Here is a 27,259-nt window from a genome sequence, read left to right as displayed (position 1 = left end):
GGGAAATTCTGCATCAGTATCCTATTACACATACGGACAAGTTAAACCATCTGCCTGAGATCACAGTCACTGGGACACAGACTGGGTGATCTCCCCCCCGACCCCCCGGCTGGTACTTTCTAACCCTTCGTTAGGTTACTAAGGTGGGTTTTTGTGTGCGTGTCATCCCTCAAGAGACCAGGAGCTCCTCCTGTAACTTCCGCATCTCTACTTTCTCTGCACTTGATAAACAGTACGTGTTAATAAATGCAAGAGAAGTAAGTTAATTTCCTCTCTGTGTAAACACAGTAGATTTCCTACACCCCTGTTTCTCTGATAGATGTCCACTGAGGTGCTCTCTATGGCCATCCTGTGGCTAAGGGTCTTGGACATGCCTATACACATATTTGAAAAAAAAATTCTCCTGAATCCCCCACACTCATCTCCGAGAAGCTGGAAGCAGCCAACTTGAAAACCACAAGGAACACTATATTCCTTAGTTTACTTATTACGTGGATTACTGAAACACTTCCTAAGGGGACATATTCAACTGAAGAGAAAAGTTCATTTCACAAATGAGAATAAAAAAGATTTCTGAATATGTGGCTACAAGTGATCAAGGAGAAAACAAATAAAAGAACAGCAAAAGGAAGGGCTGTCCTCAAGGATTTGGATCCTTCAAGCTCACTTGATCAGGCGGCCCGTGTAGTGCTTGCAGCAGCAGGCGTTGATTACGTCACAGTCTTGCCTGAAACACACAAACGAGCAAGTGTCACCTTAACAGCATCTGCTTTGTGCTCACTTCTGTTATCAACAAGTACAATGTACTACACGCTGTAAAAGGTTTCCCGGAATTTCGCCAGGAAACAGCATTTTGTAATTTTCATCTTTTTAAAAAAGATTTTATTTTTAAGTAATCTCTATACCCAAAGTGGGGCTCGAGCTCACAACCCTGAGATCAAGCATCATAGGTTCTACTGATCGAGTCAGCCAGATGCCCCTATAATTTTTATCTTAACATAAACCTTTTGTCTACTCAGATTTCCTGGGAGTTTCCAAATATAATATTTGGTAGAAAGAGCCCTGTTTAAAAACTGCCCTCTGCCATATCTAACAAAGAAAGACCTCGAAATGAGAGACAGAATTAACAGTGATGGACTATGAGAGTCTCCCATTCAAACAGCACCTATATTGATAAGTTACGAGATTTGAAAGCTGGACTAAGCACACCAAAATATTGCAAATGCTTTACCTTCTAAATGCAATAAATTGTGATGTCTGTGCATCTTGTAGGTCATTTTCTTTGAGTAAGGTTCCAACTGCAGAATATAAATCTGGTAATTTAAGAGAAAAAAGTTAACACAGAAAAACATCACATTACAACATTGTTTCAATGGAGAAACTAAGGCAGAGATCCTGCTAAGGAGTCCGGGAAATGGAATACAAGTTCACCATGGGAACATCAACACCATTTGCTAGAGCAGCCAGAGCAGCAGAGGAGAGGATGGAGATGAGGGTTCCAGATACCCCATCCTCAACAGAGAGGTCAACCACTAGCTGTTAAGAACAGTCCTAATCTATAACACAGCCCCTCATCACTGATGGCTGGTGAACACTGACTTTAAAATATGAGCAAGAGGGGTGCCTGGGTGGCTCAGTCAGTTAAGCGTCTGACTTTGGCTCAGGTAATGATCTTACAGTTTGTGGGTTCATGCCCCACATTGGGCTCTGTGCTGACAGCTCAAAGCCTGGAGCCTGCTTTCGATTCTGTGTCTTCCTCTCTCTCTCTGCCCCTCTCCTGCTCATGCTTTGTCTCTCTCAAAAATAAACATAATTTTTTTTTAAAAAAATATGAGCAAGAGAACAAAATATGTAACAGAATTATTGCACTGTAAGACTTCTTTCTGTCTTAAGGTCTGGTGGTAATGAGATATAATTTGAGAATCTATATGCTTTGCATCTGTTATTTCACTTTAATCTTTACAACATTCACAGGAGGCTGGTGGTATTATATCCAAGGTTGATATTCAGTACAAAATATTAAGATACTGCCATAAAGGATGCAAAATACTTACTCCCCAAACACCGCAATGCCCCACCCCCCGAACCGTGTGCTTCCTATCCCCAGAACCCCTAAGCCTCCCCCCATGGTCCAGCAACTAAAAGGTTAATCCTGCACAGCAGGGACATTCATTCCAAAAATGACCATACCTTACCGGCCATTACCTAGTTTGACCACCAACACTGATTACAGTCTAGATATAAATGCGGAGCTGCGGCTCTTGGAAGTAAAAGTAATTTTCCAAAAGGGTTATGGTGCCTGGCCTACCTCTTTCAGACTTTAGATCACTGACAATGACGACAGCCACTTCCAACCTTCCTCAGAGCAGAGAAGTAGGCTTCCCCCAATCTGTCTTACCAATAGTACAAAACAGCAAACATTTCTCATGGGAGAGAGAGATTTAACAATTTGGGGAAGTACATTCTAGGCTTCCATGCCTTCCCCTCACCGCAGATGAATCCCAAAGGAATGAAAAAGCCCAGGCTGCATGATGCTCTACTTGAGGAAGCCTAAATTAGTTGCTTACTGAGCCCTTCATGGTTCAGATAAAGGGAAGATTATCACTAAAAAAAGGCCAATGCTCAGCTCCTCACCCCAGCCAAGCCCTGGGCTGCCAGAGTGGGAACGTCCAAAGGTCTCACAGGGTATTGTTTTCCTTTACATGTACATGATCGCGCTGGTCTGCTCCTTGCTTCTTTCATTCTCTCTACACCTTATAGATCAATACCTACGCCATACTTCACTGATTCTGAGAGATACACTTTTCTCACACTTTAGCATCTCTGAAACTCCAGCCCAGTTCTGAAGGCTGTCGTAGGCCTCCGTATTTGCAATATAATAGAATAAGGTACTCAGTGATTTCATTATTAGTGAAAATGTACTATATGCCTCTCTCTAGGGAATATTTATTCAATTCTCTTAAGTAAGGGAGTAATTTCATAGCTGAAGTTTGTAACTGAGATAGAAAAACAGCATCAGCTAGGCTCTGTTGCTATTCTGAAACAGACCACTTTTTTTTTTAAGGACATTCTCAATAATATAATGAATGGGTTTAAAAAAAACACACCGTTTTTTGGGTAAATCTAAAAGGAGTGGCAGGCAAGTTATTTAACTAAGTCTTATTTTTTTCTTCATAATTACTAGCACCTACTCTTAACTGTTGTGAGAATATTACCTATTAATTCTTCACAATATATGTAATAAAAAAATCACAAAACAATGCGGCTTATAATCCCATTAATGTAAAATGGAAATAAATAACGCATGTTTGTGTATGGATAGAATAAGGTATAAAGGATGAACCCCAAACTCTTACTACATAGTAGGAGTGGTGGGCGAGTAAGAGTAATGGTATGTGACCTTTTGGGGTTGCCTTAGAGGAAACCGAGAGGAAGATTACAGGGAAATATTCATTTTTTACTTCAAACACTTCTGTATTGTTTGGCCATTTTTAAGGAATTTATTTCTATAATAAAAAAAAAAAAATCAGGGGCACCTGGGTGGCTCAGTCAATTGAGCATCAGACTCTTCATTTTGGCTCAGGTCATGATCTCACAGTCATGAGATCGAACCCCACATCTGGCTCCACACTGGGCATGGAGCCTGCTTAAGCTTCTCTCTCCCTTCTCTCTCTCTGCCGCTACCTCCCACTCTCCCTCTCAAAAAAATAAAAAATTTTAAATTAAAAAAAAAAAAATCAAAAGGGCATTTATAGAATACTACGTATTAGATGATTCCATCCCAAAAGAAAAACATTACTGTAACGTGAATGGACACTAAGCCAAGGGGACTGCATATGTGACACACAAAGCAGGACATGCTTACACGTAAAGCCGGGAGTCACCTGCTTTTACATACGAGTGAAAGTACCTCCATAGTTAAGGGACACCCTTAACAATGAGGGCAACTACAATAAATTCTCAGCAGTAATCACTTAAATCCTAATTCAATTTTGAGTAAACCATCACACTATTTAAAAAAAAAAACAGTTTTCTAAGTCTAGAACACAAAAAAGATCAAAAGGTTTACTCTACTTGCATTAACTTGTAATAGTTCATTTAATATCTATTCTTTACAAAAAACTAACAGCGCCTCAAAACTGACGCATGCCCTCAGCCCTCCTAACAGCCCCACCGGCAGTGCCGCTATGATTCCCATTTTGCAAATGCTTAAGTGACGTGACGTGCATCATACATTCAGGGAGAAGACTCAGGAGCCTGTGCTCTTTTTGACCCTGTTATGTTGTCATCCTGACACCCACAATTAGAAACAATGCTTGTCCGTTGTATAAGACACAGAAAGAAATAGTAGGAACTCCAGCTGGCAGCAGCTGGACCACCTTAATTTCTGGTAAACAAATGTACCCAAGGCAACAAATGTATTCACTTTCCCAATTGTTATAAAAGAAAATCTTCATTAATTAGGATATGCTTTCTCCTGGATGAACCTGGATTCCTGAGGCTTTGTTTCATTTTAAACTAATCATCTATATCCAATTATTCACTCAACAGATATTTACTGAGCCCTTAGTGTGTTATGTGTCAAAATCTTACTTCATGTGTGTGTGTGTGTGTGTGTGTGTGTGTACCATTAGTCCTTCCAAATTCCTTCCAGCATGACATGTTATAGAAAAGACCTGTTAAGGCAGGTTTGATTACTTATGTTGGGCTAAGAAAGCTTACTTTTTTACAACATTCTAAGGTGTTTAATGATGATTAATAAATTAGTTTATTTTCGGTGCCTAAATTTTTTACTAGCAATATTTATCTTCACCATCAAATGAAATGATAACTCGTCATTTAATAGGCGCACTGCAAAACTGAAATCGTAACCCTATATCATGTAGAAGCTTATACTTACAGGAGTGATGATCACTATTTGATAACTGAGAACTGGCATCCTCTTCTGGGAGTCGCATAAAAATAAATGTTTTATCTCGTATTGAGACAGGGAAAGTTGGATTATCATTATCAGAGATATTCAGCTCTGCATCAAATATTGGAAACTGGCGTCTTGAGATTCTTAAGTGAAGATAAAATAACACACCAAGAATGTGAGTACCCAAGAATGTGTCGCTGTATATCATCAGAGATACTGTCAATACTGTAACTATTATCTGCTAATAGATAATAAATAGGATGAAAAGGCTACCCATATAGGCATTATAAATAGTAAATGAGTTTTACAATAGAATTAGTAAGACCACAATGTTACATTTATCAACCAATCCCCTACCTCTAGCAAATCAAAAGTGTTAAAGAAAAATGTCAGGGAATTTACCATTCTGAGAAGTTGACCTACTCTCCTCCAGACCACAAATGAACTATCTGAGGTAAGTATTAGCTTCATTTCACAGGTGAGCAGCACGAGCCTTTCTCCACTGCAGTGGGCTGCCCACAGCCACAGAAGTAGAAAGCAGAGGGACTACGAGGCAAATCTGGGCCCTTCTGGCTCCATAGCCCTTTCTATTTAGTTACTCTGGACTCTTTGGGAGCTTTTCCAAATGCTTACATCACACTCTTTTTCTCCTTTCTTCTGTGTATATCATATACGCGGCCTCATATTCTCAGCTGAACCAAGTATCTGCATCTATTCCCTCACACTTCTTTTGTTCTTATGTTTCCCAAGACTAGCAACTCATGTCAGAAAGCAGAGTCCCTACTCTACAAGCAGGTGCCTTGTCATAACCAAGTCTCTCCTTGGTTATTTGCAAGAAGATGGACTCTCTGAAAAGACTCCACAGCAGCCCGGCTATGAAATCTAGGGGTACCCTATCATCACCTTCAGCCCTTCCCAACAGGGTTGAAAGGGAGAAAAGGGAAGAAGGCCGCCCTGCTGAAATATCCCAGATGTAATTTTGGGGGCGCTCAGAATCACCCTGGGTTTCCTGTTTTGCTTCTGACTCGGAACATGAAACATAACCTCTATCTCTAGGAGTCCTTCCCTGGAATCATTGGGATCCTTCCGACATTAGGTATTTGGTGATGATGATTAAGAAATGATGAAAGGAGCACGGCCCAAATGACATCACAAGGGTTACTAAAAGGAATTCCCAAGTTTCAGAAAAAACTGAGTTCTAAGAAATCTAACGGCCTTTAGATTCTTACAAGACTTTCAGACTTTTAAAGTGACCAATCGTCTATACCAGCCTCCCCAAAGTGAGGTGGTCTTTAGGTAGGAGCAGAAGGGTTATACGAAAAGGGTATTACACATCTAACTGTGTTCTTTTGCTTCATGTCTTACTATGAGCCTACAACACCCTACCGTATCCCTGTCGATCCTTCCTATAATCCTATCCAGGGCAGACAGGGGCATAGAGAAGGCAGGTTCTAAATGTTCTCATTTCTGCTGACATCCAATCAAGAAAATGTTCAGGCAACAAAAACAACATTTTGTAAGAGTGTCAATCAAAAACAAAGATAAATTTTGGCCCAATGAATAAAACAGTCTTAGTATTCCAAGATCCCATTACATCTATTACAAAGGATCACTCTAAAGGCTTATGACAAGACCCAGGGAAGAAAAGGATTGTTTTCTCCACTTAGGGGAGTAAGACGCCACGGGGGCCAGCAGGATTCATTGAGGAGTACAATACTGTGTTACCTGCTTTTTGGCTTGGGGCGCCCCTTACAAAAATTGGAGATAGTTCTCCCCATTCTCCTTTGAACTGTAATGAACTCATTTCCAAGTCTCTGTTTCCCTTGGGCTTATTCTAGTCTCTAAGCTTGATGCAACTTTAATTCACATATATACTTTTTAAATCAGGGAAACACATTTTTTAAGTTTATTTATTTATTTTGAGAGAGAACGAGTGAGAGCATGCAGGGAAAGGGCAGAAAGAGAAAGAGAAAGAGAGAGAGAGAATGAATCCCAAGCTGGCTCCATGCAGTTTATTTATTTACTTTGAGAGAGAATGAGAGCATGCAGGGAAAGGGCAGAGAGAGGAAGAGAGAGAGACAGGAAGAGAGGGACACAGAGGGGGAGAGAGGGAGAGGAGAGAGAGAGAGAGAGAGAGAGAGAGAGAGAGAGAATCCCAAGCAGGCTCCATGCTACCAGCTCAGAGCTGGATGCAGGGCTCAGACCCATGAACCATGAGATCATGACCTGAGCCGAAATCCAGAGTCGATCACTTAACCAACTGAACCACCCAGGTGCCCCAAAACACATTCATTCTTAAATTTCAATAATAATTCATGCTAGACCAGTAACGAAAAATATGACCTTTGTCTTTCTGTGGGGCAAAAGGTATATATCTACCTGAAGGCTAGAATAGGTTCACTAAAAGAGCACAGTAAATGCACTGCATTGAATCGCCCTAATTCAAAGGCTAATATGTATTTTTTTTTAACCTTTGATTTCTAATACAAGAGAGGGAAAATGTGAAATTTTAGTTATACTGTACCTCGTAGCATTGTTCACAATTAGCTCAGATTCTGCTCTGTGGTTTGTCTTTAGTTCAATAGCACAATTTCTTGACTTCAGAGTCTCAAAAAGATCTCTCAGCAAATTACCAGGTTCAATGCTGGGTAACTGTCTAATATCACCTAAAAGGAGAACAAAATGGATACACTGGGTTCCAGGTAATGAGGGTCCTGAAGTTTAGAAGTTGTCTTCATTTCTCCCTGCTGATATATGCTATAATTATAAAGACTTACTCTATGAAAAGAAAGCCCCCAAAAGTCTTGGTTTAAAATTACTGAAGGCCAAGTTGATGGATATTTGAGTTACTTATACCTTTTAGCTGTGTGAATACTGCTGCCATGAACATTCATGTACAAGTTTTTGTTCAAATAAATGTATTTTTGGACAAATTAGATGATACAGAAAAATTATAGTATATTGCATAAAGTGATAAATACTATAATTACAGTAGAATTCGATTTTCTAGTCTACTATATAAAGACTAGATGCACAGAAAAATCACCAAAATAGTCACAGTGATTGTCACTGAATCACAAATCTATGGATGGTTTTTATTTGATGTATGTTTTTACATTTTTCAAGATTTCTATAATAAACGTATTTTATAACAGGGAAAACCAAAAAAAAATTTTTTAAAAATTAAAAAAAATAAAATAAAATAAAATTACTGAAGGCCATGATCTCCTTAAAAATATTTAACAACAACAACAAAGCATTCAAAGTAGACAACGAGAAATATAAAGAAGGGATCACACAATAAGAGAAAGTCTGAATTGAACTTCTTTCAGTCCTATAACCCCAGACAAACTGTGTAGGGGCATATAGTTTAGCCAATATGTGAAGAGAAAAACAGGCCTTAGATCCTTCGAGATTTGGTATTTAGTTACCTGTTCAATCTTGCTCAATGTCTTAGTAGATCTAGAAGAATCTATGGCCTCAAATAAATAAAATAAATACATATAATACAAAATAAACAAACCCAGCGTATTTGATAATAAATTCCAGTAATATAGTGATAATGTTTGGGTCTATTAAAATTCTCTTTAAACAACAAAACTTGGAGTTAGAAAAAAAAAAACAAAACCTATTTTCTCAGTGGAAACTGGGGAAATGCCTAAGCCATTAACAGAATCAACTGCTCAGAACACATCCTCAAAGACCTAAGAGGATTATTTATATACAAGTTGATTCTCACAACATGATTCTATTTTATCTCCAGGAAATCGTACACCAGCAGTACCCAACAGAATCGAACTAAATCTCACCAGAATGGGAAAGGACTTAAAAGGCTAGTGAGTTATTGAGTTATTTGAGTTAATTTGAGTTATTAGCTGAAAATCATAAATTTACTCCTAAGTGGTCTGTAATTCAGACTTCGTATTATTCCCAAATGATCTACATCGTTATTTCCTCTGAGTGTGTGACATTTTTACCATTTGAACGGTCATCATTTAGGTGATTAGCAATAACCTCTTACAACAACTCTCATTTCGCGGCCTGGCCTGCTACTATCTTGGTCCAAATGAAGAGCCACCCAAACTAATAGAAGAAGTAGTCAGACTGAACTCAGGGTGGCTGCAGTGTGGGCTCTGAGAACTGGCTTCCCACCTGTAGGATATGGATATTAAAACCATGAAATGGCGTAAGCAGCTTACTAACTGCAATGCTCTGAATAAACAATTAGTATTCCAACAATATTTAACTTACCAAGGATGATAAGCTTAGACAGTTTGGAGTGCTCACACAGCAACTTTAAAACCGACTTGAAGATCTTGACAGATACCAGACTCCCTTCATCTACAACCAGAACTCTAACAGAAGAAAACTTCCATGGAATGTTCTTGGCTTGGTTTTTTTTCTCCCAGAAATAGAAACTATAATTGACCTATAAGCAAAGCATGGCATTTTTAAATTCAGGTTATAGACTTTGCAAAACAAAATTCTAATAGCATGTTATTTAAAAAGAAAAGGTTTTTTTAAGTTTATCCATTTTTGAAAAAGACAGAGCATGACTGGGGGAGGGGTAGAAAGAGAGGGAGAGAGAGAATCCCAAGCAGGCTCCATATCACCAGCACAGAGACTGATATGGAGCTTGAACCCAAAGATCACAGAGCCTGATCTTGGGGTGCTTGAGGGCTTAGTCGGTTAAGTATCCAACTCTTGGTTTTGGCTCAGGTCATGATCTCACAGTTTGTGGGTTTCAGCCTCGCATCCAGCTTTGTGCTGACAGTGCAGAGCCTGGAGCCTATTTCAGATTCTGTGTCCCCACCCCCTGCCCTGCCTTTCTCTCTCTCTCTCTCTCTTTCTCTCTCTCTCTCTAAAATAAATAAATTATTTTTTAAAAATTTTTAATAAAGTTCTTAAATGGGGAGCACGGGGATGTAGATAGAGTCACATAGGGAAACAGGCTAAAGAAATAAGGAACACAAGTTTTAGGGATGGACACACAGAAAATATAGATCAAATAAATCTAAAAAGAAAAGATCAAATTGTTCAAAGAATTGCTTCCTGGTAAGTACTACGTGTGTTTAAAAAGCTTTGCACACAGCACTATTCTACTACAAAATCTCAACCTTTCTCCTACTGCTCTTGACCAAAGAGAGCTCCCTATTCTTTTCTAACCTTCTCTCGGCCTTCTGAGATGGCCCAGTCACTTTGGCTCACCTCTTCTCCCCACTGGAATTCTCCATTCTAGAAATAAAAGGCTGCCTTCCCAACCTAACTATGAAAATACTATTTTTCTTCTAATATTCCAAGGTCTCTTACTTCTTCAACATTTAAATGTTTATTTTATTTATTTTTGAGAGAAAGAGAGAGAGAGTGGAAGATGTAGGATCCAAAGTAGGCTCCTTGCTGTCAGCAAAGAGCCCGATGCAGGGTTGTGAGATCATGACCTGAGAGCCGAAGTCAGACACTCAACCAACTGAGCCACCCAGGCTCTCCTTACTTACCCAATATTGAAAAAACTACCACCAGAGCTGACAGCTCAGAGCCTGGAGCCTGCTTCGGATTCCGTCTCTCTCTGCCCCTCGCCACCCCCTCAAAAATAAACATTAAAAAAAGTTTTAAAAAAACCTACCACCAACAACAAAACAACTAAAAATACTATTTATTAAAGACGTAATAATATTTACTACTTTAAATATATAGATGAGGAGAAAAATTTTGGAAAATAAAACCAGAGAACATTAAATATTTTGGTATACATCATTCCCAAAATGTTTCTACATTGTAACTATATATATGTATATACATATGTATGTATATGCATGTATATACACATATATACATACATGTATATATACACACATATATGTATATATGTGTGTAACTATTTTTATATATATGCAGATTTTTAAAACGGTATCATATCTTAATTTAATGTTTCTACTGCAGCTAGATTCAACATATCTATTAAGGAAAAGCCTTCATATTTTCCACCTGAAATGCTTCAATTCCCTTCAACAAAATCTTCATTCTCTCAATGGCCTTGTCTCACAATAGAAGGTTTGAAATCACTGCTAATTCGATTTTACGTATTCAATCAGTTATCTTAGAAATGACTGGTTGACATTTGCTACTATACTTTTAATGCTACCCATTCCATACAGGACCTACCTACGAGCCTAGATTACTCCCACAGCCATACAGCCATGTTCCCTTACACACTAACTCAAAATGGGGTTGCCTGATGAATTATAGGACACATAGCTAAAACTGAATTTCAGATAAACAATAAATGACATTTTAGTACAAGTATGTTTCATGCAATATTTGGTACATCTTACACTAAAAACTTGTTTTATCTGCTCCATCTAGTAACCCTAGCCCAAGGATGATAAATAAATGGCCTAAGTGGCCCATCCATGCCTTTCCTAATGGCCCTACACTCTCGCCTGCCCCTAAATGTGGCTTAAGAAATATTTTCCCAGCATTCCAAACAGATATTAAGATACTACCAATTTCATTCTAAATGAAATTTAGAAATAATCGCTCTCTGGCTCTCTAATCCAACCCTTAGACTCATCAGACATGAAGGTGTAATGGAAAATATCATAAGCTGATCAGAAGACCCCTCCATTAGTGAGCCACACTGAACTTCTGCAGGACTATTTTCACCCTTGTGACAAATAAAGGTAATGGGCGACATCATTTCTGAGGTGGCTCGTGGCTCTGTGATTCTTAAACGGCTTTCTTCATTTCACTCTCTTGCTTAGGAACCTAAATGGCCCCCCAGAAAACCAAGTCCAGGCGTCTTTGTTAGGGTTATAATAAGTGAAGAAATTATGCCACTGCCAAAAGATAGCAAGCAGGGAAGTCAGAAATCTGAATCCAGGTGCTAGGTCCACATCTGGTTAAGATCATGGGCAAGTCGTTTAATACCCCAAATTTCAACTGGCTCTCCTACAAAATGACTCATGTCACTAGTTTATCAAGGATTTAATGAGATGGCAAAATACTTTGTAAACTTTAAAGCTCAAATTCCCAGCCTAAAGCAAATTCAATTTCCATTATTTTGCAATATACGGAATTCATTCCAATCAATGCAGTCACCTCAAAACCCATCTACACATGAGGATCGTTTTCCTCAATGGCTTCGGAAAGGCCTTCCCCCTAAGTAAAATGTCCTTCTCCTCACCTGAGGCTCTCTGTCCTTTACAGTCCAATTCAATGATTATTTCCTTCAGAAAGCTTCCAACTAAGTTTCTGGATCTACAAAATGACAGGTCAGAGCTAGAAAAACCTCTCCAGGTCTTTACAAGTTTAAAATTTATGACTCCTAACTACAGCCAAAACTATGTTTTTTGAGCATATTAACTTATTTGAAAATGTTATTACGTGACTATTTACCAGGCATTATTGTAGGCTACGAAGATAAGGAACTAAACTAGATGATCAATGTCTTCCCTTTTTTGGAGCTTTGCGTCTCTGAAATAGACTAAAACCTTTCCCTTCCAACACACATGCTTCTCAAAACAAGGTCTGTGAACAGTAACATGCTTGTAACCTGGTACAGCAGAATAAAGCTTGTGTTAGAATCTACGCTAACAACATCATTAAGCATATGCTTCAGTTTAGCTGCCTTTTTTTTTAAATAGTAAGACATTCTCAATGAAGGAAACAGTGTACTGATCTACTGTCCAGCACAAGCGAGCGCAAGCTCCCATCTCACTGCAAACCAGTTAACAGTTTACAGCCTGGCTGTTCTGAGTGGCACTGACCTAAATGTTCAGCTGCTATGAAGCACGGATCCATAAGACGTTCAATAAACACGTACTGACTGTCATCAGGAAGAAGTAAAACAAATAAACTGATTAAACAAAGCATGTCTTTAAGGCAATGTTTTACCTGCAGAGAAAAATGTAGAAAGTTTTACCTGACATAGTGTATAAGCGTTAAAACCAGTCTTCTGTCGCAATAAGCCAGCTGCTTTCCCTGTCGGTGCTGTTAGTAACACATCGATAGCCTTGTCTACCCTCTGTAGACTTTGCTCAGTAAAGGTAATCCATTCGTCTGGTACATCCTGGTCTTGCTCAAAATCTTCACAAGCCTTTTTTACTTCTTTTTCTTCCAACTGCTCCATATGCTTAAAAAGACGGCTAACAATCGTGGTCTTCCCACAACCGCCTTTCCCACTTATGACTGTCACAGCGTTGGAGCAAATCATTTCCAACGCAGCCACCTGGTCCTGATCCAGCCGAGCTTCACTTATTTCGCCATTGATATCATGTTCACCATTATTCCCACTATGGTCACCATGGTCCTGGCCGTCCAGAGTGTCCACAGAAGTTTCTACGCTGCTCTCATCAGGTTTACTCTCGTCCAATGCCTCATCACTTCTTGAATGCTCCGGTTTTGGAGTGTGAATAGATGCAAGCACCCTTCTGACATCGACACGTAAATGCCATGGGGGCCTCATCATTAGGTAGCATAGGGAAGAGGCAATGTCTTTCTCAGCCTGGTAAAGGTCATAAAGAAAGATGCAGCCCTTCTCGTAGGTCACCACCCCAATATCCTTCAAAAACTTCAGAGACTGCCAAGCATCATGGAAAGATATATGGTCTGATAACTTGAAAGTGAAGTCAGCTTCTTCAACACACGTGTGCCCTTGTTCTCTACATATATGCTTCAGTTTAGAATATATTATTAATGCATTCCTCTCCAAATCAGTCATCAACTGGAGAAGAGACTTGCACTGATAAAATGATGCCCAACTCGCCTCGCACTGCAAAAGCTTCAATTCTGTGTAGGTTATCTTTAAGAAAATAGAGTTCAAGTTGCTTTATAAAATTATAAATGTCCGTGAATCTTATCAGAAATACAGTAAAAACTCTGTTATGTGTCAATAATCGTTCAAGTCCCAAAAGTTGTGTATATCAAGTAAAGCTGGAGAAAACAACTCTACCTAATACGTCCCCAAGTGTTTATTGTCCTGCGATTCAAGATCTGTATACATTTTTAATTAAAATTCTATTTTCTCAAAACAATACAGATACAGTTTTGAAAGTCAGTAACACTGTGAAGCTTACCAAAAGACGAGAATCCCCTGCCTCACTCTTTCATGCCTTATAAAGTCAACACTTTCAACATCTTCTGTTATTTCTTCCAGAATTTACTCAACATTTCCAAGGACTGTTTACACTATCCTTTGATTTTTTTTTTTTTTTTTAATTTTAGATATTCAGTATGAACTCCCTACTGTGGAAAGTCTTCCTCTGGGGAAGCTCTCTCTTATACCATCACCTTCCCACTTCCTTCTCCTCCTCCCATCATTGAACAATAGTTACAGTATATATTTTGTTAATCAGTTTTGGTTACACTGATGTTAAACAGGATTCACAGTTGAGCAACATGATATACCATGATTACATGAACTTTGGGATCAAAGTCTTGTGTGTATGATGACTGCCTCCCTTTTTTGGCGCGTTTAGGTTTCTATGTGCCTCTCAACAATTCTGCCCCAAATCTACTGAAGAGGAACAAAACTTCCTTCACCATGATCCACTCAACAGGCTCTCCTGTTTTTTTTCATGGAGACATCCCTCCTGGAATCTTCCATACATCTTAAGGGCTGAAATGTTTCCCCCCAAAATTGATATGTTGAAATCCCAACCTTCTAGTATTCCAAACTGTGGCCATATTTAGAGCTAGGGTCTTTAAAGAGGTAATTCCGTTAAAATGAGGTCACTGGGGTGGGCCCTAATCCAGAAGGGCTGGTGTCCTTAGGGGGAGAGGAGATTACAACAGACGGGCACAGAAGGAAAGTCATGTGAAGACACAGGGAGAAGAGTCTTCTTACGATCATGTTTAAGCTCAGGAGAGAGGACTCAGAAGAAACCAATCAAGCCAACACTTTGATTTTGGACTTCTAGCCTCCTGAACCATGAGAAAATAAATTTCTATGGTTTGAGCCACCCCGACCATGGCATGAAGCACAGACTTAGAGGGTAGGCAGCCCCAGCAATCTAAACCTCAGTAATGGTTTTTATTCTTGATGCCAGTTTACACACTGAACAGTGGACTACAAGCCTCCTTCTCCCCCTTGGGTTCCAGAATATGCATTGCTCTGCCTCTCTTCTCTACTCAATAAACGCAATAACCGAATGTTCCAGAATTTCATTTTGCAAAACATACTGAAACCATCACCATTTTACATAGGGAACAAATTCATTGTTCTAGTATTTCTCAAATTGTGGGGGGAAGGGGTTCCAGAAACATTCCTGGAGATCCAAGAATTATCTAAGAATTTTTAAATCGTATTTTCATTTGGAAAAATGCCCGTAACCAAGTCCTGCCAACATTGAAGGGCCACATTTGGTTCCCAGCACCACTGAAGCCTCAGAGTGTCACTCCTACTTTTGGTCTATAATGATAAGAACAGAAATGGGTTCATATGTAAATGATATTATTGGGCCAAATAATGACAGTTTTCAAAAGTTCAAACAGGAAAGTGAAGGACTAAAATGAACTTTCCAAATTCAATAAGAACTTGTGTCTTCAATGAGACCTATATTCAAATCGCAAATGGCCCCATTTAGTTACCAAAATATGTTTCCTATTGAATTACATAATGAAATTATTGACAATTGGAATGTCATCAATTTTGTTATTTTGTTTTCCTTTATAAATTTACTGTGTAATAGCTACAGGTATAAGAATTTTATAGTTGGCTCTAACACTAAAGGAAAAATAAATCAACACTGAGGTCCATACAAATTTTTTTCCTTTGAAAGAGATGCAAAGATTACCAAGTTTGAGACCCACCCCCCCCATACAAGATTATTAAATGCTGTGTAAATGTCTTACTTACTTTATTAAATCCAAGTTTCCAGGGATGTGTGCCTAACATCTCTTCTATGGCTCCCAAAACCTCCTTAGAACCTGAGCTTATGAGCCGTTTAAAGTGTCGAGGCAGAAGAACTGGAAGGAATTCCATTATTTTTGGAAACTGCAAAGCTGTCATTACACTTATAAATGGAACTACAGGGTAATAGAAAAGAACAAATCAAAACACACAAATGAGCTCACAGACGACTGATCTGATTGACTTTCCCATGCAGCACAACCAGTTTAAGAAATCCTAGTCAAAGAGAGATCAATAAATGTATTTTAACCAGCAAGAAAATTGACTGTATTATAATAATTGATTTTGTACTAAGGTGGTTTTCACTGTGTTTAACTCCAAAATTTATGTTCTTCAAATGCTGAGACAACTACTTCTTGGCCTTCTGTTTCCTTTTGCTTACAATATAATCAGAGTAAAATTTGTGACTCTGTGATATAAAGATAAATTTAAAACTAAGCATAAAAAATAAGTCGTTTACATTTTAACCTTTATAATCATTTTTCTGACTGTGATCATGATTCTTTTGTCATTGAAGTCATTCAATGCTCTACTGCCAAATTTATTTGATATAATTAAGAAATGAAATATTCCACTCATGTGGCTGTCCAGATAGCAAGCCATAATATAAAATTATTTTATATCACTGAAATTTTTCCAAAATGGAATACTCAGGAATATGAGTATCTTTCTCCTCTGCCTTCTTAAACAGAGCAATAACTAGAACTGAATAACTAACAACTGAACTTTTTTTAAAATTTTTTTTATTTGGCTATGAGAGAGAGAGAGAGAGAGACAGCGTGAGCAGGTGAGGGTCGGAGAAAGAGGGAGATACAGAATCTGAAGCAGAGTCTAGGCTCTGAGCTAGCTGTCAGCACAGAGCCTGACCCGGGGCTCGAACCCATGAACTGTGAGATCATGACCTGAGCCGAAGTTGGCTGCTTAACCGACAGAGCCACCCAGGCACCCCATGACAATTGAACTTCTTAATGACTCAAGGAAATCCCATGGACACAAAAGTTAGAAAGACAGAATCACAGTTTTAGAGCTGGAGTGATACTGAAAGGAGCTTAAAGATCATCTCACCCAACCTCTCCACGTTAATGATGAGGAATCTTGAATGACAATGACACACCCCAAAAGTAATAGAAACACATTTTCAAATACACATCAAAAAACAAAAATACTATGTCAAGACACCATAGTGGTAATGTCTTAAACACACTAGTCATTAAGTATTTCCACTATACTAAAACTTGATGATAAAATCACACCTACTTGTGTTTTCCAGAGGAAGGCACATCTCATTTTCTGGTACAGACTCTTCCTGTCCATTCTGTTTCGACTTCGACTGTTTTTGATCATTCCTTTCAGTTTCCTTTTGGAAAGTTCTATATGTTTCCCTAAGATTTTCAAAGTTTAGGTTTTTATAGCTTGATACAGCGTTCACCCATGCTAAAAATTTATTTATATTATCACTGGAGACATTACAGTCTTTAAGAAACAGGGAACAGATACTTTTTTGATTTGGTGGTGACATATCAGACTGTAAAAAGTAAGATGGAAATCCTTGAACTTGATACCTCTTCAGTCCCAAAGGTTTCACTTGTACCTTCACTCGCCACCAAGGACCCGTTACTGGAAAACGTCCAAACACTTGACATTGCTCTTGAGTGTTTTCATCAGGAATTACAACTTTAAAAAAAGTTAATTTAAGATATTTAAAACCCCTTTTTCAATGTTTTACCAAATCTACTACTCTCTTTAATCCGTCTACAGCACCCTGTACAGATATCTCTTAAGGAATCCACATTCCCTTGCCTATTTATCTGTCACCCTCTACTACACTGTAAGCTCTCAAGAATAACAATGTTTCACTTGTCCCTGTATTCCAAGAACTGAGTATGGTATATGGCCAAAGTCTGCTGTTTCTCTTCTAAAACCAATCATCTTTGCTATATACTGACCTACGCCAATAATGACCTTCATGCTGTTTCTACAAAATGGCATGGCCCCACCACCACAGTACCTTTGCATAAGCTGTTCATCTGTTTCAAATGTTCTCTTCCTTACTTTTTACCTCATTTACTATAGACCTCAGCTTAATTGTCACTTCCTCAAGAAAGCCTTCCCTGAATCTCAAGAATATAACCTCCCACAGCACTACTTACTATTCCTTCCATGCACTAAATAATAGTATAATTACTTCTGTAATTAATTAAAGAATGTTTAATTCACCAAAGGATAAGCCCCATTAAGACAGAAATTTCATTATCTTCTCTCTCCTGGGTATACATGCAACAGACACCACCTTGCTTGGAACAAGAGAGCCAGTCACTCACACTTTTAGGATAAATGACTACACTCTCCACAAACACTTGAAAACTTTCTGTTGAAACTTGGTGCTGTCCACTCACACGTAACTCTTTAAATTTAAGTTAATTAAAATTAAATAATACTTAAAATTTAGCTCCTTAATTACACAAGCTGCATTTCAAGTTCTTAATTGGCTACATGTGGCTGGTAGCTATTGTACTGGACAGTACAAATATTGAAGGATGCCATCAGCACAGAAAATTCTACTGGTCTTAGGTTACCACTACAATATTCTTAAATATCAGTTGCAATGTACACATAACAGGTACAATTTACAGCAAAGGAAACCACACAAGGTATACACTCATGGCAACACTATTAACACAAGGTTAATTAAGCAACAACGCCTTGAGGTGTTTCTTGTGTATGTGTGTCTATTTTCTAAGTGGCTGAAAAATAAACACACACTTGACTCCAGGCAGGATAGGAAAGCAGCCTGAAATTCTGATTCCGGGTGTGAATACAGGCTGGATATCCAACTGTTTCCTTGACTCTAAAGCTACCTCAAAAAGTTGTGATTTTCAAATGAGATAATACACATAGAGCACAAGCTTCACACATCGTATTTCCTCAAGTCACTGGTATTATTATTATCTTATCTAAAGTATGATGAAACATACTCGTCCTAAAAAAAATGTTAGCAGCAATGGGACGCCTTACTTAGGACAAGGCCAGAACGGGAAACGTTTCATCCTCCAATCCCATCCCCTCGGGGCAGGGGGCTTTCTCACCGTGGAGGCGCCCGGGGAGGCTGCCAGCCTTTACGCCCCCACTGCAGAGCTCCTCGGCATCGACAAACACCAGATCTTCACTCTCCTCCACTTCCCCCTGATAGTCGTCGTCTTCCTCCACCAAGTCCTTGGGTGGGAGCAGAGGTCCCTGCAGCTCCCGCAAGTGCTGGGTCAACCAGGCCATGATGAGACCCCCGGGCCTCTCCCCACATTCCGGAAAACCCGAGCAGGGTACACGGCCATGATCAGCCAATCAGCTCCGCGACGTCCGGGAACGCCCCGACGGCGGCCTGCGCGCGCTCAGGGGGCGGGGCAGCGGCGAAGCTCCGCCCCAAGCTTCCCGCGGGAGGTGGGGATCAGACGGCGACGGGCGGGGTGAAGAGCGTGGGTGCCTGCAACCAGACTTGAGTGTCCGCGGGATGCTTGGACCAAATCGCCTGGACAGCGTCATGGGTGGCACTTGCAGAGCCTCTAGCACCTCCAGAGAAAGAAAAATGAGGGAAGCCCAAGTCTAGGGAGGCTACAAAGCCCAGAAAAGTAAGCCTCCCCAGCACCCTAAAACGAAAACCCAGAGGCCCTTCAGGACCATCGGCCATTACCCAAAGCACAGAACAGTGAATCACCAGTCGGGAGACCCGTTTATTCATGACTTACTTGGTCCTCTGTTTCCTTAAGGAGTTAAATTTATATCATCAAAGGCTCTTTTTCAAGGTATAGTTCTCTACGCCCCGTTCCATACGCACTGTATCGGGATCTAGGGCAGGGACCCAGGATTCTGTCTCTTTTATGCACGTGCCACGTTATCTATTTCGAGCTCAGCCAGGTTTGGAAACTACTGGATTAGATGACATTCAAAGTCTGTTTCATCTTTTCCTCTGTGAGTACACACTGCTCGCCCAAGCTTCTTTAAAATGGACTACTGCCTGCTAACCGTGGGGCAAAATAGCATCTTCTAGCCGAGTATGGACGGGGACCGGGGAAAGGAAGTAGAAGGCAAAGTACAGGGGCTTAAAAAGTTATTCTGGAGCCGTGGTTCCCATACGTGATGGGGATACTATTTGAAAGTCGTACTCTTTGAGGAACACCATAAAACGTATTATTATTTTATTATTTTATAGTATTTATTATGAAATTAATAAATGTAAAATAACTAAACATGCACTGTTTGCTAAATTCCAAAGCATTTTATGATAGATTTTAATATACATAAACAAGATCCAGCACCAACATTTTAAGAAAAATCGATGGGAGAAAATACTAAAATTGATGTTGCCCTTTGGGTACAAATATCTCTTTTTGTTGCTTTTAGAAAAACTCTCTGTTGCCACTGACAAAACACCAGGTGTTTCCAAGGTTTCCCAGGATCATCTGTGTGAGCTTAAAATTCCTTGCTTCACACTCAACAAAGGCTACTGTTTCCACCACAGCATTTAAATCTGGTCGCCACACTCCTAGTCTCTGTTGCAAAATCCAGTGGATACCTTCTTGCCTTTGTCTTACCTCTTCTCTCGCTGATTAACTGTTAATCAGTTAATTAATTAATCAGTTAATTGATTAATCAGTTTGACACTGATTAACTATTTTCTTCTTGTAACACCTTATTCCCTGGGCTTTCATGACCTGTGTTCGTTCTCAGGGTGTCCTCCTACCTCTGTAGCCATGTATAGTTTCCTTGGGCCCCTCTACGGCCCTCTTAAGTACTAATACTCCCCAGGTGTCCATCCTAAGCACCTTCTCACTCTGTAACCCTCCCCTCAATCATCTTTCACCTATTCTGTCATCTATACTCCGTGATTCCTAACCTCATCTCCAAACCTGTGTAAAAAACCACCTCGTAGATGCCACTCCTGGATGTCCCTTGGCTACTTCAGACTCAGCGTATCTAAACTGAAAGTTAAATGCTGCCCAAACCTAGGTCACTTATGTGTGTACACATAGTATGTTTTTGTTACCAACATGGTGATTTGGGCACAAGACTCCAGAGGTTAAGCTGCAGTCTATATAATTTTATTGCATTCTTCCAAGTAGTATAGGTGAGGATTCAGGATGGTGGGAACTTTGCTTCTCTACCTGTTGTTTTGTCATTTTTTTTTTAAATGTTAACAAATCTAGGTTTCTGAATACCATTTTTACTGTTTCTACACAGTAAACAACACTACTGCAGCCTGGCTATGCATGAAAATCACTTGGGATGTTTCTAAAAGTGAGATTCCTGGATCTACCCTGAAGGTACGTTTCCACAAACACAGACATGAAGTGAGTCACTGTGTAATTATTGTGGTAGCAAATAAGTAGAAACGGCGAAAATGTGTACAAGTAAGAGACTTATTGAATAAACTATGGTATAACCATACAATGGAATATTCTGCAGTAACTTTAAAAAAGAAAGAGGAAAATCTCTATGAACTGATAATGAGTGGTTTCCAAGATATTATATTAAATAAGAAAAACAAAAATCATACATATAGTTTTATTTATGTGTATGTGGGTATGTTTGGGGGGAAAAAAAGGAAGGAAGAAAGATAGGAAGAAAGGAAGACACAGAGAGTTAAACCCAGAAATTAATGAAAATAGTTACTTACAGGTAGGATAGAAATAAGGTAGAGGAAAAAAGACTGGGAACAGGATCTCTGAGTGTAACTTTTTATAATGGTTTTAACTTCTGCACCATGTGAATGCTTCACTTATTCAAAAATAAATAAACCAAAAGCAAACCTAAATTGAACACAAACAGAAACAAATGAAAGTGTCTATTAAACATATAATATAACCCTTCAGGGGAAATAGTCACTTCAAGTTACTTTTGAATACTTTGAATAAATAGTTTAAGTTACTCTGACTATAGACCCTTAATAGGGTATATGCTGAGAACAAAAGATCTACTACAAAGTAATCTTAAACTCCACCACACACTATGGTTAGTGTTAGTTTTAATAATGGTATGGTAATTTTGAAATTATGTATTGTAGGATAAAGCAAATAAGTAAATGTCTTTATGTTTTATCAAATGAAGGTTTTTAATGTACATGAAAAGAAATACAAGCAAAACACGAAAAGCTCCTACGATATTAAGCTTGAATTAGAAATGTCAATATAAGCTTGTGGTTTCCTAAAATATATTTTCTAGTTCTGTCTACTGAGAGGGCCTGGAAATAATGTCATCCCAGTAATTCTGATCACATCTACCACCCTAAATCTAGGTTTTGGAATACAATTTTCTCATTCAAAGAAATGGAGGCTTCTTAAGGAACAGCTGTTTCTACCTCCAAAACAAGGAAAATAGAAGGCAGACGTGAGACTTCTTGTACCAGATGGCAAGGAAGTCCTCAAAAACCAATGGGTCTATGATGAAACGATTCAGGCGCCAGCTGGAAGGGACTTCCACTAGCCAGATTCAGGGAGGTTTGAGAATCAAAAAGAAAACTCACTGCACTTAAGTGTAACACACTGAGTACATAAAAAGTGATGTGTCCGTTGTGATGCTAAATACAAAAAAAAAAAAAAAACCTTTTAAGGAAGAAGGAAAGGGAAAAAAAGGAAAAGAAGAAAAGAATGTCAGTTAAGAAGTTTAAAAAGAAATTCTAGAAATATAAAACACCATGTTGCAATCTCCAGTGTAATAACTGATTCAAGCAAGTATCACCAAAGGATTAAAAAAAAAAACATCGACTGAAGAGTCAGTGGGAAACCGTGGTTCAGTACTCTCATGACTATGAAAGATCACAAATTGCAAAGGGGAAAATGTATTTTTACAATGAAGATACTTGCCAGTCACCCCTTGATCAAGTTTTCAAACTTTGCCCCATTAATGAGACAAACGGATGTTGTGTGTCTCATGGTATGATGCAGTACAATGCACAGAAGATCAGCTGTGAAGTATTTTTGCCAAAAACATTTAACCTGACTTTATTCAAGGCTGTAGACCAGCATTGTTCAATAAAATATGTGAACTACATATGTAATTTAAAAATTGCTAGTAGCCACATTTAAAAAAAGAAACAGGTACCATTAATTTATTGATGTGTTTCATTTAATCTAATATATCCAAAATATTATTTTAACATGGTAATCAACATAAAAATTACTGATGAAAAATTTATACTTTTTTTGTGTGTGGTAAATCTTTGAAACCTTTGATCTCATGGGTCAGCTTGTGAGTTCAAGCCCTGCATCAAGCTCTGTGCTGACAGCTCAGAGCATGGAGCCCACTTCGGATTCTGTCTTTGTCTCTTTCTCTCAGCCCCTCCCCTGCTCACACTCTGTCTCTCTCTCAAATATAAATAAACATTAAAAAAGAAATGGGTTAAATAACAGGATACCAAAAAGATTGGTAATTACATACAGAGCAGAAATTATTTTTGAAAATGTGTTCAATTTTATTCAGTCAATGGATATGCATATGTGTGGCAGGTAGTACCATTGTTGCCAGATATCTAGTTCCCCTCTCATCCCTAAACCCATAGGACCGTACTTCCCCACCTACGTGAAGTTAGTCATGGCCCTCTGACTTTCTTTCGCCAATGAAATAAGAGCAACATGTCACTTCAAGGTGGAAGTATTTAAATCTGGGTACTCCTCTCTCTATCCCTAACGATTCCTTACCTTGACGATTTTGGGACTGTGAGGTACAACAGTGTGCCGTCATATAATGGACAGCTGCCCTGGAGAGTTCTATAGACCTGCAGGAAACTTGGAGTCAATGAGAAGCAATCTTGATTGCGTTAACCCACTGAGATTACAGAGTTGTTTGTCTTGTCGGCAGAACCTAGCCTATCCTTCCATGTACTAGATGGTTGTGTTGATAGGTACAGTGAGAAACATAAGAACACAATTATAACCCTTGCCAAAAAGTTCCTATAAATTAACGAAGATAAGTACATTGGGAGTTCATGGGCTGAGGGGCTGGAAAACCATACTAAGGGCTGACTCAGCAGAAGTTTGAATGTTATAACACTGGGATACCATTGTACGGTAGGAAAGTGGATTTAAGGAAGAAATGAAGCCCTACCCACAGAGAGCGGATATCTAGTTCCATAAGTCTCCAGCCAGAAATCCAGACTCCTAGTAGTGAAGTAGTGATATGCCGAAAAGGGAAAAAAGACTGAGGATAAAAGGCCTTTGGGAGTGCCTAGTCGACTCATACGATGTTATTTAATACATAAGATATGTCTTTATATGTTTTAAATAATATATAAAATGAAAAATTGATATGGATTTTTAAGGTGAAAGAGAAAAGTAATGTCCCCTCCGAGGGGACAGGTTGGGTAATAAATACCACAAGATCCCATGAAGCCTTCACGCCCTCTTCTTTACCACATGGGTGCCTCCATAGAAATATTGATGTAATTAATTGCCCTTGATGTTAAGCCCCTATCTCTAAATGTTACAAAGTAATGGCCCTGGTTATCTCAATTACAATTCAATTTAGTCTGCATTATTACGTACATCTTTACTCAAGCTAAAATATGTGAAGGGCTAAATCCATGCCCTTACACTTCTATTTGAGTATATAAGTTTTTAAGTTCTAGGAGAATATGTTGATAAAACAATTATTGCTTTCTTAAATAGACTTTCTAGAGGCTCCTTTCCTAACATATATGCCATGACTGAGGTCAGCAGCGAGGCAGAAGCCCAGCTCTGCTACCACAGAGGTATGGGTGGCAGGTCGATCCCTCATTGGCCATCTTGGTCTTTAGCTGTTAGGCAGTTATTGAAAATTATTGATTTCATCTTGTACAATAAGTGGGGGGAAAAAAGCAGCTGAAGTTTGGAAAGTCTTAATGAGAAGAAGCAAATGGTTACAACCCATTTATTCAGTCAGTACAAATTTCAGGACTGTTACTGTTCTGGGCACTAGAGAACTATGAGCACAAGTCCCTGCATATTCTAGTGGAAGGAGATAGGCAAAGAGCAAGTAAATACAAATAGCAAGGGATGCTGAGTCCTAGGGGCTAAAATAAGAGAGATTAAGGGGAGAGAGGATGATGGGAGTGGAGGTTTTTTATCTCAAATAATGGTGGTCGATGGAAATAGAGGCAGAGATAGTATTAAACTGACATTGAACATTAAAAAAAAAATTTAAAAAAAAAATGGGGCACCTGGGTGGCTTAGTCGGTTAAGCGTCCAACTTTTGCTTAGGTCATGATCTCGTGGTTCGTGGGTTCGAGCCCCGTGTCGGGCTCTGTGCTGACTGCCAGCTCAGAGCCTGGAGCCTGTTTCAGTCTGTGACTCCCTCTCTCTCTGACCCTCCCCTGCTCACGCTGTCTCTCTCTTTCTCTCTCTCCTAGAAATAAATAAAACATTAAAATAAATAAATAAATAAACTGACATTGATAAGATAGTGTGTTATATTGGCTCTGGGGTGAATTATTGAACAGAAGTGCACATCAAGGAATAAGTGAAAAATGTAATACTTATGTAATCCAGAGTCAGCAATAGAGGAAGAAGACTGACTTCATGGAACAGAAATCTATTTGAGCATTCCACAGGGTCAGGCTGGTTGCAGAAGTCAAACTGCATTCAGATTAACAGCTGTGCTTTCCTGGGCTCATTGTAAATGGCTGGAAAATTCCCTTCATCTCTACCTATGACACACATTTCTGGTCAAAGCCAAAAAAAGAAGAAGAAGGAGGAGAAGGAGAAGAAAGAAGGAAGAAGGAAGAAGAAGAAGGAGGAGGGGGAGGGGGAGGAGGAGGGGGAGAAGAAGAAAATCCCCCAGCTCACGAACCATGAAGAGAAATAAGATACAAACAGGGAAAGAATGAGTGAAAGACAAGTAGCACGTAGAAAGAGAATTACACTGAGGATAAAGCACTCATATGCAGGGCAGTAGAAAAAAGAATTTGAAAATTCTCCTAAAAAAAAAAAAAGCCATAGGCTATAACAGCAGCTCATCTTCCCCAATGGCTTATTTCATTAAGGAATGGAAAATCTGTGAAATTCCACTTGTGATAGACAAAAACAGAATTTGGAGAGGGCACAGAAAACAGTCCTAGGAACTAGGTACCAATAAAATGTCCATTTTACTTCTGAGGAAACTGTTGTGAAGAAGCTAAATAACTTGCTTAAGGCTGGAAGTGGCCGAGCCAGGATTTGAACCCAGGGAGCCTGGCTCCAGTGCCTATGTTCTTTGCTGCTACATGTTCAGGCACAGTTCTGTGTTCTCAGCATCTGCGCACAAAGCCAAAACACACAGGGGTTGTGTGGAGACACATACTGCTACAAGATAAAACTCCTTGATTTTCCACCTTCCCTTACTTGTTTGAGATTTGTAAAGTATATGTACATTTCTCTGAGATCCTAGAGTAGATTTAGAACAGTTGTAATGACAGCCACAACATGATGTCATCTATCAGTGATAAATAACTCAAATTGCACGGAGGTTACTTATTTTTCAAATAGTGCTGGATCAACCTGTAAGAACTCCGTGCTCTGGTTTAAGATCAATAGTGCATGTGGGAGAAATGAATGTTCTTTCCTGGATAACTCTGTTTTGGAAAGATTATTGTGGGCTGACACCTTCCCCATAAGAGTTGACCACTACTTCATATCTTGAGAAAAACTACTTCCTTACAGCTCCCACACTGCTCTTAAAAAAGCTTCACCTATTATCTCTTTGCTAAATTGTATCATCACCAAATAATGGGGGGAAGTACAAGGTTTGAGCTATTTCTGTGTGGTGGCAGGGGTGAGGAGAGGATTCACTTAAGGAGATGATACTCAGATTTCAAAACATGTAATGAATCCCTAAACTACATCTATTCTTCCTTTTCCTCTACAATGTCTCTCTGATTGCCCCTTCATTACTGTTACACTCAGGGCCATTCCTAGGGTATGCAGAGCCTTGTGCAAGTATTTTTTGCAGGGCCCCTGTCTATATAAACAATTTAGGCCACCCTAAATCAGCATGCCCGTCCTTTCTGGGAGCCTCTCATGCTCACACAATCTCCTGCTCACACAAGTCTAAAACAGAAACGAAAATGTGCTTCCCCCAGTAGGCATGATTAGCTTGCAGGATTGCCCTCCCAGAATGCAAGACCTAGCTGTGGAACCCCAGGGTGATAGCACAGTTGAGAATCATGGAGCAACTTGGGGTGTCTGATCAAGTCCACTCACTGGGCAGGTGGTGGAAGATCATCCACAGAGAAGCTGGTACTGAGCCCATGTGGGGTCCCGGTTCTATCCTGTAGTGCCCCACGCAGATGGATGCCAATCCAATCTCCACTGGTCCCAGGTACCAGAGAGGGTCTGAGAAAATTTCAGGAAACCACTTCTAAGAGTGAGACCCGCCGGGTGCCTGGGTGCCTCATTAGGAGCCCTAGGTTATAAGTCTAAAAGTTACACCAA

At 39.3% G+C, this 27,259-nt stretch overlaps 1 protein-coding gene across 4 annotated transcripts in view; it reads right to left on the bottom strand.

Annotated features, from left to right (window-relative positions):
* HELB (DNA helicase B) overlaps nt 1-19,144 on the bottom strand; it is a 31,824-nt gene extending 12,680 nt beyond the window's left edge. The window contains exons 1-10 of one of the 4 annotated variants that reach the window (XM_039234325.1): nt 18,914-19,144; nt 17,390-17,501; nt 17,085-17,209; nt 15,774-15,943; nt 12,840-13,718; nt 9,170-9,347; nt 7,443-7,584; nt 4,901-5,061; nt 1,232-1,313; nt 668-727 (exon numbers count right to left, since the gene is read on the bottom strand). In XM_039234325.1, the coding sequence (XP_039090256.1) occupies nt 668-727; nt 1,232-1,313; nt 4,901-5,061; nt 7,443-7,584; nt 9,170-9,347; nt 12,840-13,718; nt 15,774-15,943; nt 17,085-17,209; nt 17,390-17,501; nt 18,914-19,097 (2,093 nt within the window). In that variant the 5' untranslated portion in view covers nt 19,098-19,144. Of the gene's footprint in view, nt 1-667; nt 728-1,231; nt 1,314-4,900; nt 5,062-7,442; nt 7,585-9,169; nt 9,348-12,839; nt 13,719-15,773; nt 15,944-17,084; nt 17,502-18,913 lie in introns of all 4 variants that reach the window. The other 3 variants (XM_039234323.1, XM_039234324.1, XM_039234326.1) reach the window with 3 other exon arrangements.
* Nucleotides 19,145-27,259: the final 8,115 nt, after the last annotated feature.

This window comes from Hyaena hyaena, unplaced genomic scaffold (genome assembly GCF_003009895.1).
Source record: "Hyaena hyaena isolate Hyena2069 unplaced genomic scaffold, ASM300989v1 scaffold_87, whole genome shotgun sequence".
Lineage (NCBI taxonomy): Eukaryota > Metazoa > Chordata > Mammalia > Carnivora > Hyaenidae > Hyaena > Hyaena hyaena.
This window is presented reverse-complemented; position numbering and strand designations above follow the sequence as displayed.